At 39.7% G+C, this 15,667-nt stretch overlaps 1 protein-coding gene across 3 annotated transcripts in view; it reads left to right on the top strand.

Annotated features, from left to right (window-relative positions):
• LOC113930311 (X-linked inhibitor of apoptosis) overlaps positions 1–14,026 on the top strand; it is a 57,901-nt gene extending 43,875 nt beyond the window's left edge. For all 3 annotated transcript variants that reach the window (XM_027607540.1, XM_027607539.2, XM_027607538.2), the window contains 2 exons: positions 1,183–1,383; positions 9,506–14,026. In XM_027607540.1, coding sequence (XP_027463341.1) covers positions 1,183–1,383; positions 9,506–9,699 — 395 coding nt within the window. In that variant the 3' untranslated portion in view covers positions 9,700–14,026. The remainder of the gene's footprint in view (positions 1–1,182; positions 1,384–9,505) is intronic.
• The last annotated feature ends 1,641 nt before the right edge of the window (positions 14,027–15,667 follow it).

The following is a 15,667-nucleotide window of genomic DNA, read 5'->3' as shown; positions in this document are numbered from 1 at the left end:
AGTCCTGGGATTGAGCCCCGCATCGGGCTCCCTGCCCAGCGGGGAGTCTGCTTCTCCCTCTCCCTCTGCCAATCCCCCTCCCGCTAGTGCTCTCTCTCAAATAAATAAAATCTTTAAGAAAAAAGATATAGAACATTTCCACCATGCCAGAAACTCCTTCAGGCCCCTTTCCCAGTCAACATCTACCCTAAGTTATGTTCTGACTTCTATTACCATAGATTAGTTTTGAATATCTTATAAATACAATCATATGGTATATTCTTTTGTCTCTGGCTCATCATTATGATGACTCTTTTGTTCATCAGGTCTGTGAGGTTCATTATGTACTGTGGCAGTAGTTCATTTTTCTTCTGCCTGTGTAGTGTTTGAATATACCACAGTTTACTTACCCATTCACCTGGTGATAGATGTTCGAGTTGTTTCCAGTTTGAGGCTGTTACAAATGGCACTGCTATGAATATTCTTGTGCATGTCTTTGGTGGATTTTTTTTTTTTGGTGGACCTTTGTACTTATATTTAATACTCGAGTAGAATTGATGAATCAGAGGTTGTAAATAAGTCTCCTCTTTTAGCAGTTCCCTACATAACCTGTATTTCTACTTTGAGTAACATTACAGTGAATTTCTATTCATTTTGTTGCCTTATCTGGTTCACCCCCCCTTGGCTGCAGAAACTCAGTCTCAGAGATAGGAAACTCACACATTCAAGGTCACAGACTGTGAATTCCTCCTATTTCCCATGATTTTTCCAAAATAATTGCTAGGGACTTGGGAAAGATATCTACTCAAGTACTTAGGTTAGCTGTTAATGAGTACAGCTGATTTGAAAAAAGGTCAGATTTTTGAAGCACTTAACTTTTTCTTCGAATCAGCTTTACCTAATTTTTTACTATTTCTTTACCTAGTCTTTTACTATTTCTTCGGTCTTTAAAGCACCTAATCTCAGTTCATAGTGCCACAAAATAATACTGTATTTTCAATGATTCTAAGATTCTGAAAGATTCTTCAGTGCTTAAATATTTCAAAATCTTCTTCCCAAAGTAGCTTTGATTGCTGGTTTGTTTTTTGTTTTTTTCTTGCTGCTTACCTTTTTCTTTTTAACTGTACTTTGCTGTTGAGTTGTATTAATGAAAATAATTGTTTAAACTCTTGTGTTCTTTTTCCTCACCAATTTTTATTTCAGATGATGCCATCTTCCAAAATCCTATGTTACAAGAAGCTATACGAATGGGATTTAGTTTCAAGGACATTAAGAAAATAATGGAGGAAAAAATTCAGACATCTGGGAGCAACTATAAATCACTTGAGATTCTGGTTTCAGATCTAGTGAGTGCTCAGAAAGACAATACACAAGATGAATCAAGCCAGACTTCATTGCAAAAAGGTATGCATGGCTGTTTTTAAAAAGCAAGAAACACCTAACAGTACTTCATTATGGTTAGTTTCTTATATGACTTTGTGACCCATTCATTTTTTTCCTTCTCATATCCCCCTTAGGATAAACATTTTTTTTTAAACTTTCTGTTAATAAAAAATTCACAAATACTCAAAAGTGGAGAAAACAGTACAATGAACCCTCACGTACCCATAAACCAGATTCAATAATTATCAACAATTTTTCAGTCTTGTTTCATTTCTTCCCCCAACTTTTTTTGCTATGGTATTTCAAAGAAAATTCCAGGCATCCCATATATCATTTACCTATAAATACTTTATTTTTTTTTAAAGATTTTATTTATTTGAGAGAGAGAGAATGAGAGAGAGAGAGCACGAGAGGGAAGAGGGTCAGAGGGAAAAGCAGACTCCCTGTTGAGCAGGGAGCCCGATGCGGGACTCGATCCCAGGACTCCAGGATCATGAACTGAGCCGAAGGCAGTCACTTAACCAACTGAGCCACCCAGGCGCCCTACCTATAAATACTTTAAATATACCTAACAGATAAGGATTTTTTTTAAACATAATCTTAATACTGTTGTGTTAAGCAGTAACTTAAACTGTGCTCAGATTGCTCTAACAGAATACCATAGACTTAAACAACAGACATTTATTTCTCACATTTCTGGGGGCTGGGAAGTCCAGGATCAAGGTGCTGGCAGATGTGGTTCCTCATGAGGACTCTCTTCCAGGCTTGCACATGGCTGCCTTCTCTCTGTGTCTTCACGTGGCCAAGAGAGAGCACTCTGGTGTCTCTTCCTCTTCATATAAATACACTGATTCCATGGGACATCTGGCTGGCTCAGTCAGTAGAGTATGTGACTCTTGATCTCGGGGTCGTGAGTTTGAGCCTCACGTTGGGCATAGAGTTTATTTTTTTTTAAGATTTTATTTATTTATTTGACAGAGACACAGCGAAAAAGGGAACACAAGCAGAGGGAGTGGGAGAGGGAGAAGTAGGCTTCCCGCTGAGCAGGGAGCCCGATGCGGGGCTCCATCCCAGGACCCTGAGACCATGACCTGAGCCGAAGGCAGACACTCAGTGACTGAGCCACCCAGGCGCCCCTAGAGTTTACTTTAAAAATAAATACAGGGGCACCTGGCTCAGTCGGTAGAGCATGCGACTCTTGATCTTGGGGTTGTGAGTTTGAGCCCCACATTAGGTGTAGAGATTATGTAAAAATAAAATTTTTAAAATCAATAAAAATAAAAATACATAAAGAGAAAGAAAAAAAGAAATAAGAGAGATACTGATTCCATAATGAGCACATCCCACCCTTATGACCTCATATAAATTTAATTACCTCCCAAAGGGCCCATCTGTGAGTCCCATCACATTGGGAGTTTAGGGCTTCAACATAAGAATTTGGGGGGGGATACATTTATTCCATAATACACTGTTACCACATTTAACAGAATTACCAATAATTCCATAATATCATTTGAAAATCAGTTGGTTTTAATTTTCCCCATTGTCTTAAAACATTCTTAACAGTTGATTTGTCCTAATTGGTATCCAAGTAAGACCCACTGATTTAGTAATTTAATTTTATTTTTGTAATGATTTATTTATTTATTTTAGAGAGAGTGCAGGGGGGAAGGGACAGAGGGAGAGGGAAAGAGAGAATCTCAAGCAGACTCCCCCCGAGCGTGAAGCCCTTTGCAGGGCTTGATCCCTTGATCCTCATGACCTGAGCTGAAATCAGGGGTCGGATGCTGGGGTTCCTGGTAGCTTAGTTGGTTAAGCATCCAACTCTTGGTTTCAGCTCAGGTCATGATCTCATGGGTTGTGGGATCGGGCTCCACACTCGGTGGGGAGTCTGCTTGAGGATTTTCTCCCTCTGCCCCCCACCTTCTGTCTCTCTCTAGAACAAATAAGTCTTTTTAAAAAAAGGAAAAAAGAGTCGGCCACTTAACTGACTGAGCCACCCAGGCACCCCTGATTTATTTATTTTAAGTGTGGGTTTGTGTTTTAGTTTAGATAAAGAACAATGAAAGCTTTTATGATTGTGTGTGAAATCTGTAAGTTTTGTAGTTAAAATGGATTTAGAGTGTTCTGCAACTTTTCATGTGATATAAACCTATAAAAGCACCATATTACTAAATACAGCTTGAATGAGTGGCCCCCTGGTACTGTAAATCATACAGAGAAAGTGTATTAAACTTTTTTTTAAAGATTTTATTTATTTATTTGAGAGAGAGAATGAGAGAGAGAGCACGAGATGGGGGAGGGTCAGAGGGAGAAGCAGACTCCCCGCCGAGCAGGGAGCCCGATGCGGGACTCAATCCCGGGACTCCAGGATCATGACCTGAGCCGAAGGCAGTCGCTTAACCAACTGAGCCACCCAGGCGCCCAATATTAAACTTTTTTTTTAAGTAGGCTCCACGCCCAAGTCAAGGCTTGGACTCACAACCCTGAGATCAAGAGTCTCATGGTCTATTGATTGAGCCAGCCAGGCACCCCTAAAAAGTATATTAAATAATGTGCAAGGAAGCATATAAACTCCTTTTAGGAAAAAAAGATAAAAAATATAAGTTCCTTCTTTCAGAATGAAAGCAACTCTAGTGTTTGATGGCAACGTCAAAGGTTAAAGAAAAGGTTTCAGGGGCACCTGGGTGGCTCAGTCGTTAAGCTTCTGCCTTCGGCCCGGGTCATGATCCCGGGGTCCTGGGATCGAGCTCTGCATCAGGCTCCCTGCTCAGCGGGAAGCCTGCTTCTCCCTCTCCCACTCCCCTTGCTTGTGTTCCCTCTCTTGCTATGTCTCTCTGTGTCAAATAAATAAAATCTTTAAAAAAAAAAAAAAAGATTTCAAACTGTGACTACATTTTGGGTACTGAGGTACACTGTTATAGTCATTGTTCTCTGAGCTCTTGACCACCTCTCCCAAAGTTTGAAAATTCTCCCTGTGCTAATAAATCTAAAAGTGTACTTTTTTTTTTTTTTTTTTTACATTAAAGACTGTTTTGGGGCACCTGGATGGCTCAGTTAGAAGAGCATGTGACTCTTAATCTCGGGGTTGAGTTCAAGCTCAACGTTGATGTAGAGCTTACTTAAAAAAAAATAAAAATTAAAAAATGAATAGACCCTTTTGATCTTTAAGTTATTTCAAATGCTTCTGAAACATTTAGATAATTACATCAGTCACAAAACAGTATAACAGTGATTTTTTTTTTAAAGATTTTATTTATTTGAGAGAGAATGAGAGAGAGAGAGCGCGGGAGGGAAGAGGGTCAGAGGGAGAAGCAGACTCCCTGCTGAGCAGGGAGCCCGATGCGGGACTCGATCCCAGGACTCCAGGATCATGACCTGAGCCGAAGGCAGTCGCTTAACCAACTGAGCCACCCAGGCGCCCACAACGACTCTTAATTCTATACAAAATAGAAGGCAGGCCTAACTGAGGTGAAGCAGGTGGAAGTTTTTAGAAAAACTACACTGTTATTGTTGCTTACTGAGAAATCCTAGATTCAGTACTAGCTTTATCCCAATGGCTGTCTGACAGAGAATAGCCCAGGAAATGGTCTTCTAAAAATAGTACCAAATAGTATCTTTCTTTTTAAAGATTACATAGTGTGCTGGGGCGCCTGGGTGGCTCAGTCAGTTAAGCATCCAACTCTTGATTTCAGCTCAGGGTCGATCTCAGAGTTGTGGGATCAAGCCCTGCATCGGGCTCTATGCTCAGTGGGGAGTCTGCTTGAGATTCTGTCTCCCTCTCCCTTTGCCCCTCCCCCTGCTCACACACTTTCTGTCTCTCAAATAAGTAAATAATTTAAAAAAAAAAGTTGGGGGTGCCTGGGTGGCTCAGATGGTTAAGCGTCTGCCTTCAGCTCAGGTAATGATCTCCAGGTCCTGGGATCTAGTTCCACATTGGGCTCCTAGCTCAGCAGGGGAGTCTGCCTCTCCCCCCGACTCGTGCTCTCTCTCTCTCTCAAATGAATAAATAAAATCTTAAAAAGATGGGGCGCCTGGGTGGCACAGTGGTTAAGCGTCTGACTCTTGATTTCGGCTCAGGTCATGATCTTAGGGTCATGGGATTGAGCTCCGCGTCAGGCTCTGCTCAGCGTGGAGTCTGCTTGTCCCTCTCCCTCTGTTCCTCCACCTGCTTATATACTCCCCCTCTCTCTTTCTCAAATTAATTATTTAAAAAAAGAAATTAGAAGGGGAAAGGTGCCATAGTAAAGGACGTAGAATCCAATAGTTACCCTAAGGCTTGAGTGAAATAAAATTGTCAGAGGTAAACTATTGGTCTCAGGAGGTAAAATCTGTGCCCAGAGCCTCACCTCACCTGTGCCCAGGCTGTACATAAGGTGGAAATAAGGTAGAAAAAGTTGATAACAGTGTTTGGTAGGCCAGACGTTTCATTCCACTGTGGTCTGTGAAATGGAATCAGAGCATCAGAACCAAAGTGAACCTGAAAGATCATATAATAACTTAAACATTACTTCAGTAAGAAAACTGAAGTATAGATGTGCTGTTGACAAAGATCACTCAGCTAGTTGGGAATAAAAATCAGGTTTCCTGACATGTGGTCCAGTGTTCCTCTTAATAAAATGTTTTAAGTGTACAGTTCAGTAGTATTAAGTACATTCACAGTTGTGCAACCAGTCTCCACAGATCTTTTTATCTACAGAACTGAAACTCTGTCCCCATGAAACAACACCTCCTCATTCCCCCTCCCCCCCAGCCCCTGACAATCACCATTCTGCTTTCTGTCTCTATAAACTTGACTCTTCTAGGTCCAGTGTTCGTTTTACTCGTTGGAGCATCACACCCAAAAGTCATGTGTGAATTTCTTGTTTTTCTCCTTTTTGCAGGGCATGAGCGTGTACTTGATTCTGACTTTTTTGGTTAAATGCTTTCATATAATACAAATCAGTGTAGAGTTGCCAACCCTTCACTTCCGTTGTTCCCTCTGCCCCAGCTGCCTTTTCCCTGTCTGTGTACCTAGTCTCATTCCCCACTCCACCCCCAGTCCCCTAAATCCATCTTGTAAACTCATCCTTCAAGGCTCCACTTAGAGGTCATTCTTTGAAGCTTTCCCCAGGACCCACAGCAGAGTCCGGAGCTCCCTCTTCTCTACTTGTGCTGCTATGAGAGCATTTGTAACATTGTTTTAGAACGGTTTTCTGTCCTGCACATCAGACCAAGCTTCTTGAGGACAGGTGCTTTATCTTATCTCTGATTCAGTCCATGTTTGAGCTTATAGTTTTGATTATTAAACCATGAGGTTGCTTTTTAAGAAGAAAGAGATTAAATAATACTGTCCACCCCTGGTCAGGCATACTTCTCCAAAGCACACATCTCTCTCTCTCTCTCTCTCCCCCTCTCCCTCTCCAGGTTAATACCCTTTACTGGCCCCCAGGGCCCTCAGGATCAAGTCCAAACTCCTTTATGTGGGTTGCCAAATCTTTCATGACTGGGCCCCTGTAACCTTCTGTACCCTCATGTCGTGCTGTGTCCCTCCCCAGGCCTTACCCGTGCAATTACAGGCCTTGTTCTTTCTCTCCCCTTGGAGCCTGCCTATGCCATTTCCTCTGCCTGGAACATTCTTCTCCCACTGCCTCTGTTCCCTCAGGGTCCCCTCTCCATCTTTCCTAGTTAACTCCTCCTCATCCTTTAGGACCCAGTTTAAGTATAATTTCTTCCAGGAGGCCTTCTGTTTATGTGTGTGTGCACACTCACACGCTTCCTATGTTCTTCATAACACATTGTAATTACCTTTATCATTACACTCTATTATAATTTCCTGTCTACTTGTGTTTCTTACTTGTTTATGAACAGTTAGGGGCCTGGGGCCTATGTATTTGTTAATTGTTGTATTTCTAGTTCCTAGAACCTAGTTAAGTGTTCAGTAAATATTTGTTGAACAAAACTCAACGACTGTTTCCCAAACTTGTTTTCAAAACAGTGTTCCCAAGGGGACGCCTGGGTGGCTCAGATGGTTAAGTGTCTGCCTTCGGCTCAGGTCATGAACCTGGGATCCTGGGATCCAGCCCCGCATCGGGCTCCCTGCTCGGCTGGGAGCCTGCTTCTCCCTCTCCCTCTGCCTCTCCCCCTGTTTGTGCTCTGTCTCAAATGAATAAATAAAATCTTTAAAAAAAAAAAAAGGTGGCGCCTGCATGGCTCAGTCGTTAAGCGTCTGCCTTCGGCTCAGGTCATGATCCCAGGGTCCTGGGATCGAGCCCCACATCGGGCTCCCTGCTCCTTGGGAAGCCTGTTCTCCCTCTCCCACGCCCCCTGCCTATGTTCCCTCTCTCGTTGTGCCTCTCTCTGTCAAATAAATAAATAAAACCTTTAAAAAAACAACAACAACAAAAAACAGTGTTCCCCAAGATGTTAAAAGGGATGCCGTGAAGAGGGAACAAAAAAAGGGGGGGGAGGAGCTCTGTAGTTAAACAGGGCCATGCATTGTGACTTTCTAAGAGGGGACATAGACTGTACTGTACTGACCTGTACTTCATAGCATTGGTTCCCCAGCCTGTGTGTGCAATCCCAAAAATTGTCGTTGTGTAAAACCGTATCTTCTTTATTTTGCATACTTTAATTTCAGAACAAAATAAAAAAAAACAACCCCGGAAATTTTAGATTTAGTTAATGGGGCCTAGCAATCTATCGTTAAAAAAAATGCCCCAAGTGCGCCTGAGTTGCTCAGTTAAGCGTCCAACTCTTGATTTTGACTCAGGTCATGATCTCATGGGTCCTGTGATGAAGCCCCCCCCCCCCCCCCGGAGGGGCTCCCCACTCACTGGGGAGTCTGCTTGAAGATTCTCTCCTGCTGCCCCTCCCTCCCATCTCAGAAAAAGATAGATAAATCTTTTTTAAAAAAATGCCCCAACTGATTCCCATGTGAGGCCACATTTGGAAACCACTGGTCTACAAAGATTATAGATATGTAATGCCTTTAGAATAATGCCTGGCACGTAGTAGTAAGTACTGTGTTACTGTTAACTGCTGCCATTGTTGATGTTGTTGTTATTATAGTTCTTTTTTTGTGGAGCCCAACGCAGGGCTTAAACTCACAACCGTGAGATGGAGACCTGAGCTGAGATCAAGAGTCAGACACTTAACCGACTGAGCCACCCAGGCACCTCTGTCATCATAGTTCTGTTTGACCATGAAACACATTTTTGTGACATGTTTGTTAACACTTCACAAAACCTAGTTTGGGAAAGGCTGAATTTAGCAAGCACTTTAGTGCTACCTATATGCTGACGTCACCCAAATCTCTGTTTCTAGCCCTAACTTCTCCTGACCTCAAGATGTGACTATCCAATGACATTTGTATACAGATACCCTGCAAACACCTCAAAAACAACTTGAAAAATGCCAAACCAGTAGCTCTTTCTATATTTCCTTTTGGCATCACCATCCCCTTGTCAGCCACACTAGAAATCTTAAAATCAACTCTGTTTCCTCTTTTTTCCCTACCCCTCACATGTACTCAGGCATCAACTCCTAGTAGTCCAAACCAGTAGCTCTTTCTATATTTCCTTTTGGCATCACCATCCCCTTGTCAGCCACACTAGAAATCTTAAAATCAACTCTGTTTCCTCTTTTTTCCCTACCCCTCACATGTACTCAGGCACCAACTCCTAGTAGTCCCACTTCAGAAGTGTCCCTCAGATCCATCCCTCCATTTCTGGAGTAAGTCACGCCCTTTCCATGTGTCACTTCTTTTTACCTAACCCTGGCTTCTGTGCCTGGCAAGTTGCCGGCCATGTTTAAATGTCACTCCTCCATTTCCCCCATCCCCCCACCCTGCAGCTGCCAACCTGAGCTTTTCCCAGCTCATCTGAGCAGAAGAACTCGTTCTTTCATCTCGTCCCCGAACACTTTGTACATAACTTTATTATAGCACTTACCACTTTGTACTTTGTGCTTCCCTCCATAGCCTCAGCTCATGTCCTTCTCTCCTCTAGCCTGCGAGCCGCTTAAGAGCAGGTGTCATGTGTGAGTCATCCTGTCTCCGCGCCCTTGATTAGCGCCTGGCACATAGTAGGGGTTCGTGTTGTTTCAGTACATTTCAACAACTAAGAAAGTCAAAAATTAACACATTTCTTTTCTTTTTGTGCAGAGATTAGTGCTGAAGAGCAGCTAAGGCTCCTGCAAGAGGAGAAGCTTTGCAAAATCTGTATGGATAGAAATATTGCTGTGGTTTTCATTCCTTGTGGACATCTGGTCACTTGTAAACAATGTGCTGAAGCAGTTGACAAATGTCCCATGTGCTACACAGTCATTACTTTCAAGCAAAAAATTTTTATGTCTTAATCTAACTCTACAGTTAGGCGCATTATGTTCTTCTCATTACCCTGATTGAGTGTGTGATGTGAACTGACTTTAAGTAATCAGCATTGAATGCCATTAGCATTTGCTACCAAGTAGACAAAATGTAAACTACAGTGTTCTAGTTCGTAATCTAAAATTTGAATTTCAGGATTTTGGGGGATATTAGCTATGTTGTATATCTTCTTTTTTTTTTTTTTACCGTTATTTAATTGAAATCTAGACTAAGAAGCATATTGTAACTGATCACAATGTGTATTTGTAGTACACTAACTTAATTTCTAAGTGTAAGTGAATTAATCAACTGAATTTTTCATTCTTTTCATATAGGCTTAACAAATGGAGCATTCTGTGTAAACGTGGAGATTAGTTAATCTCCCCAATCACATAATTTGTTTTGTGTGAAAAGGAATGAACTGTTCCACACTGGTGGAAAGATACAGATTATTTTTAGATGTTTGTCTTTGTGTTTTAGGATTTTGTCCATTCTCTTTTAAAATTATACACACGTGCTTGGGTGGGTGATTGTAAAAAATGATTTTGCCTTTGTTAAAAGGGTATTTAAGGATAGAATACCATCTAGCCAACATGTACTGACATGGAAAGATGTCAAAGATATATTGAGTGTAAACTGAAGTGGCAAAACACTGTGTATAGAATGAGTCAGATGAAGGTGTGTGTGTTTTGTATATGTATAGAACAAAAGATTTGGACGGATAAAGCACCAAACTGTTAAATGTGGTTTCTCTTGGGTGGGGGCGGTAAGGCCCAGAGGGGGGTTGCAGGGGCCTTTCACTTTCTACTTTTTCATTTTGTTCTGTTTGGATTTTTTATAAGTATGTATTACTTTTGTAATCAGAATTTTTAGAAAGTATTTTACTGATTTAAAGGCTTAGGCATGTTCAAACGCCTGCAAAACTACTTATTGCTCAGCTTTAGTTTTTCTAATCCAAGAAGGCAGAGCAGTTAACCTTTTTGGTGCCAATGTGAAATTTAAATGTTTTTATGTTTTTCCTGCTTTGTGGATGAAAAATATTTCTGAGTGGTAGTTTTCTGACAGGTAGACCATGTCTTCTCTTGTTTCAAAATAAATATTCCTGATTTTGTAAAATGAAATATAAAATATGTCTCAGATCTTCCAATTAATTAGTAAGGATTCATCTTTAATCCTTGCTAGTTTAAGCCTGCCTAAGTCACTTTACTAAAAGATCTTTGTTAACCCAGTATTTTAACCATCTGTCAGCTTATGTAGGAAAAAGTAGAAGCATGTTTGTACACTGCTCGTAGTTTTAGGGACAGCTTTTCCATGTTGAGCTTCTCATATCATCTCGTATTTTAAAGTTTCGTGTGCGTTTTTACTGTTAGGATAATTAAGATGTATATAGGACAAAATGTCAAGTCTTTACCTAAATTGTTTTGTTTCCTTGACTGGTAATAGTAGTAGATGCTTCTGAAATAAATATTCTCTCAAGATCCTTAAAATCTCTTGGAAATTACAAAATATTGACAAGAAAACGAGAATACTTGTTTAAATATTAAAAAGAAAATAAAACTTGAATAAAAGTCAATAGAGATAAAAAATAAGTTTAGAAGTGCTTCATACAACACCCAGGGTTTGCTTTACAAGATTCTTAAACTGACCTGTCGTAGAGGTGAATGAGGCATTTTACTGCGGAGAAACGTTTGAGAGTGAAACTTAAAAATTCTATTTTCATCGTATTTTCTAAGAGAAAGTATTGTCAAGTTCTCGTCACCTCTGTGGATGACTATTTTAAGTGACAGTCATTTAAAGCATTGCAAATTTAAATGAGAACTTTTTAAATTAAATAATGACTACCCAGGGGTCTTTGTTTTATCGTGTAAACTCGCAGCTCTTTACCTTTGCACTTCCACTTAGGTTTAATTAAATGTTCATTAAGTTAAATTTTACATATATAGTCTAAGCTTTGAATTTAAAGGGGAGAAAAGTGTTAAAGATTCTTAAATGTGTTTTCCAGAACACATCAGCTCCAAGTCAGGTAGTTAGTTCAATCTAGTTGTTGGCCAAGGACTGAATTGTTTTAACATAAGGCTTTTCCTGTTCTGGGAGCCTCAGTTCATTAAAACTCTTCTTTTAAAACTTGTATGTTTAGAGTTAAGAAAGACCTTTTCTCTCCCCATGAGTTGTGAAATGTAATGCATGAAGCTGATGTGGCTAACAAGTTTATTTTAAGAATTGTTTAGAAATGCTGTTGCTTCAGGTTCTGAAATCACTCAGCACTCCAACTTCTAATCACATTTTTTTTTAAGACTTACCAATGTTTGTCTGTGTTCTCACTATAAAAAGCACTGGATCCCTTCCATCTAGTTGTGCAAAAAATGATTACTTGCAAGGTCAAAAATATAACGAGATCCAAATCTGCGCCTCCCCCTTTCCCAGAATAGTTCTCCGTATCTACATGTAGACATTCCTTTTCTGTTAGAAAGTTCACTCTAAAGATTTTGAAGTCACCACCTATTTTACTACATTTTAGTTCATGCGAAGAGTCAGGTTGTTTGGTACTAAGTAGTTCTCTTTATTCATAATAATTTGGTGTGCTGATCAAAAGCCTTGTTTTAATTTTTGAAAAATGGGTTTCATGTTTATAAAGTAAACTCCAGTATATTAATTAACGGCTTTGTATTGCCTTTCCTGCTAGGTTCGTTCTTAGTTGTTTTTTTTTCCCCTTTGGTTAAGGGCTAAGATGGGGTAGCGTGGGTGTGATGGGTGTATATAATGTGATTTGGCCCTGCGTAACTATGATCTTTTGTTTTTGTGGTTATATTATTTAAATTTTGGTAGGTTTTTTTTTTCCTGTTTTGAGTGGATAAAACTGGTATTTTGAACTCTCTGAATGGAGACTACCACCACAGCATTAGGGGCGTGTATTGTACTCTTTAAGCCCAAATCATTGTTTTATTTCCTGATTCCCCAGGGGATGAATATGAGGGGAAAGGGTGGGGGAGTGGGAGAAATGGGGTACGTTTTTCATTTCCATTAGAGAAATAAGAAAACAGGAGGGGATAGTTGACAGATGTAGTTATTTTTAGCCAAGTCTGTTTTAAAAAAGAGAGCTGTTTCTTCATCTCTGACATAAGAGTAATACCTATCTTACAACATCAGGAGAGTTCAGGGAGACCCTGGATGTCACATACTTGCTACAGATGTTCATTCCCTTCCCAGCACACACTCTCACCCTCCAGGGGTTTGCCTTGACTCTGGAAATTTGGGCTAAAACTTAGATGATAACTCTTTCAGTGACTCTTACTCATCTTTTTTGGAGTTTCTCATAGTTAAGATGTAAATTATAATAAATAGGTCAGGTCCTTAAAAATATTTAAGTTCTGTTTTAAAAAATCTGGAAAAAAAAAACTTCTTATCGAATTCGGGTGAGCTTTCCTAATAGGAACAGTTGGCTTATTCCCACTTTCATTATCAGTGTCAATTTGACTCTTAATCACTTAGCACAATGTGAATTTCACTAGCGGCATACTAGAATCCTAGAGTGTCGGAGCTAGAAGTGACCTTAGTATCTGATTCTTCCCCCTCATTTTACAGGTGAGACAACTGAGGCTCAAAGGTGAAGTGATTTATTCAAAGCTATCTAGCTAATTAGTGGCAGCCCAGACTGGGACATAGTTTGAAGGTGAAAAACTTCAAGTTACCTCTCCTGGGAGGTCTCAAATGTTTATTTTTTCAACTATTCTTTCTTTTATACCATAACTTTCACTACATATTAAATGACACTTTATGACTAATACAGTAGGACAATCTTAAATACATATATCTTCAAATTGTACAATACTACATTAATATTTTGGGTGGTAAGATTGTATTTTGAAGACTAAAGTTTGCAAATATGCAGAGGTTTTTTTGGCATTTCCTACATTCTTATTGTGTATCATTAATACAACATTTAAAATTACTATATAAGTATATTTTGTCATTTTCTCTATACTTAGTAACAAATTTGCATTTTCGATTTGATGTACTAAAGGCTTTAATGTAATTTTTGTTAGAAGATTTTGCATTTTTTCATTACTGTTATATTTAATCTGACAGAATGACGGATTCTTATGTCATTGTATTAGTGTTGTGAATAATCGTGAAATGTTTTCAGATAGAGTGCTATATTTGTGAATATAATTTTATGACTTTTTTCATTTAGTAGAAACCTTTCCATCACTATGGAAAACAAAGAAAATTGCTTTCCACTGTACAGTCTGGCAGTCATCATAGATTAAAGCTTATTTTTCTGTGAATAAAACTTATTCAATAAAGTACTATTCTTTAAAATGATATCTTACTACTTTGTATTTATTTTACTTTCTCAGAAAAAATAAAATAGCCCTCGTAAAAATACTAAAATGAAACCTAAATATATTTTCTGCCATTGGGCCAGGCATTAAGGTACACATCAAGTCATGTCCTGTTAAAAGAAAAAAGACATCTGTTTTCATTTTTTTTAAAGATTTTATTTATTTGAGAGAGAAAATGAGATAGAGCATGAGAAGGGGGGGGTCAGAGGGAGAAGCAGACTCCCCGCCGAGCAGGGAGCCTGATGCGGGACTCGATCCCGTGACTCCAGGATCATGACTGAGCCGAAGGCAGTCGCCCAACCAACTGTGCCACCCAGGCGCCCTGTTTTCATATTAATTTGTAGAATTCTGTAAGTGCATGAAAAACCTGTTTTTAAAATGTATAAAAATATGACCTCTCCCGACACCCTCTCCCGACAAAGATTGGCCCGTTTCTCCCAAGAGATAATATGGTCACTGTAACAAATCTTGAGCAAGCCATTTAAATGCAGTCTACCTTTCTTAACATGTCAACTACACTTTCAGTGAATATTGAGAAAGATGTGAATTTTCAAAGCTTTTTCTTAAAGTTCAAGCCCCAGAGAGGGCACCAAAGAAAATTTTTTTTTTTAAAGATTTTATTTATTTATTTGAAAGAGAGAATGAGAGAGAGAGCACATGAGAGCAGGGAGGGTCAGAGGGAGAGGCAGACTCCCTGCCGAGCAGGGAGCCTGATGTGGGACTGGATCCGGGGACTTCAGGATCATGATCTGAGCTGAAGGCAGTTGCTTAACCAACTGAGCCACCGGGCGCCCCACCAAAAAAATTTTTTTAAAAAGCTTTCTCTTATGGAAGTTTTCAAACTTACACAAAAGTAGAAAGGAAAGTAGAGCTAACCCCATGATATTCCTCATTCAGCTTCAATAAATAACATTTAGCCCATCTTGTTTCATCTGGGATTTCCCCCCTTCCCTCCCCTTTTTTGCTTGCATATTCTAGAACAAATCCTAGGCATTGTGTCATTTCTTCTGTAATTACCCTGTTATGTACCTATACCAGATTAGAACACTTTTTTTTACAAAAATTGAATTTTTAACTCGCTTCTGTTGCTGAATTTTAATGGACATCTGAATAAGAATTAAAGTCAACTATTTGAAGATTAGGGTAAATAAACCTCCTCAGAACTGGTATTTAAAAATACTTTCAAACTATGTTCTTGGGGTGCCCTGGCTGGCTCAGTCAGTACAGCATGCGACTCTTGATCTTGGAGTTGAGTTCGAGCCCCATGTTGGGTGTAGAGATTACTTAAAATCTTAAAAAAAAAAAATGAAAAAAACCTATGTATTCACTATGTCATTTGTAGTTTGTTTATAGATTATAGAACAAATGTGGTACTTATTATTTTAAGATTTTTTTATTTGAGAGAGAGAATGCGAGATAGCGAGCACGAGAGGGAAGAGGGTCAGAGGGAGAAGCAGACTCCCCGTTGAGCAGGGAGCCCGATGTGGGACTCGATCCCGGGACTCCAGGATCATGACCTGAGCCGAAGGCAGTCGCTTAACCAACTGAGCCACCCAGGCGTCCCAAAATGTGGTACTTACTAAAAGTTAGTAGGCTAACCTGGCTGAGTCAGTCG

Source organism: Zalophus californianus, chromosome X (assembly GCF_009762305.2).
Source record: "Zalophus californianus isolate mZalCal1 chromosome X, mZalCal1.pri.v2, whole genome shotgun sequence".
Taxonomy (NCBI): Eukaryota; Metazoa; Chordata; class Mammalia; order Carnivora; family Otariidae; genus Zalophus; species Zalophus californianus.
This window is presented reverse-complemented; position numbering and strand designations above follow the sequence as displayed.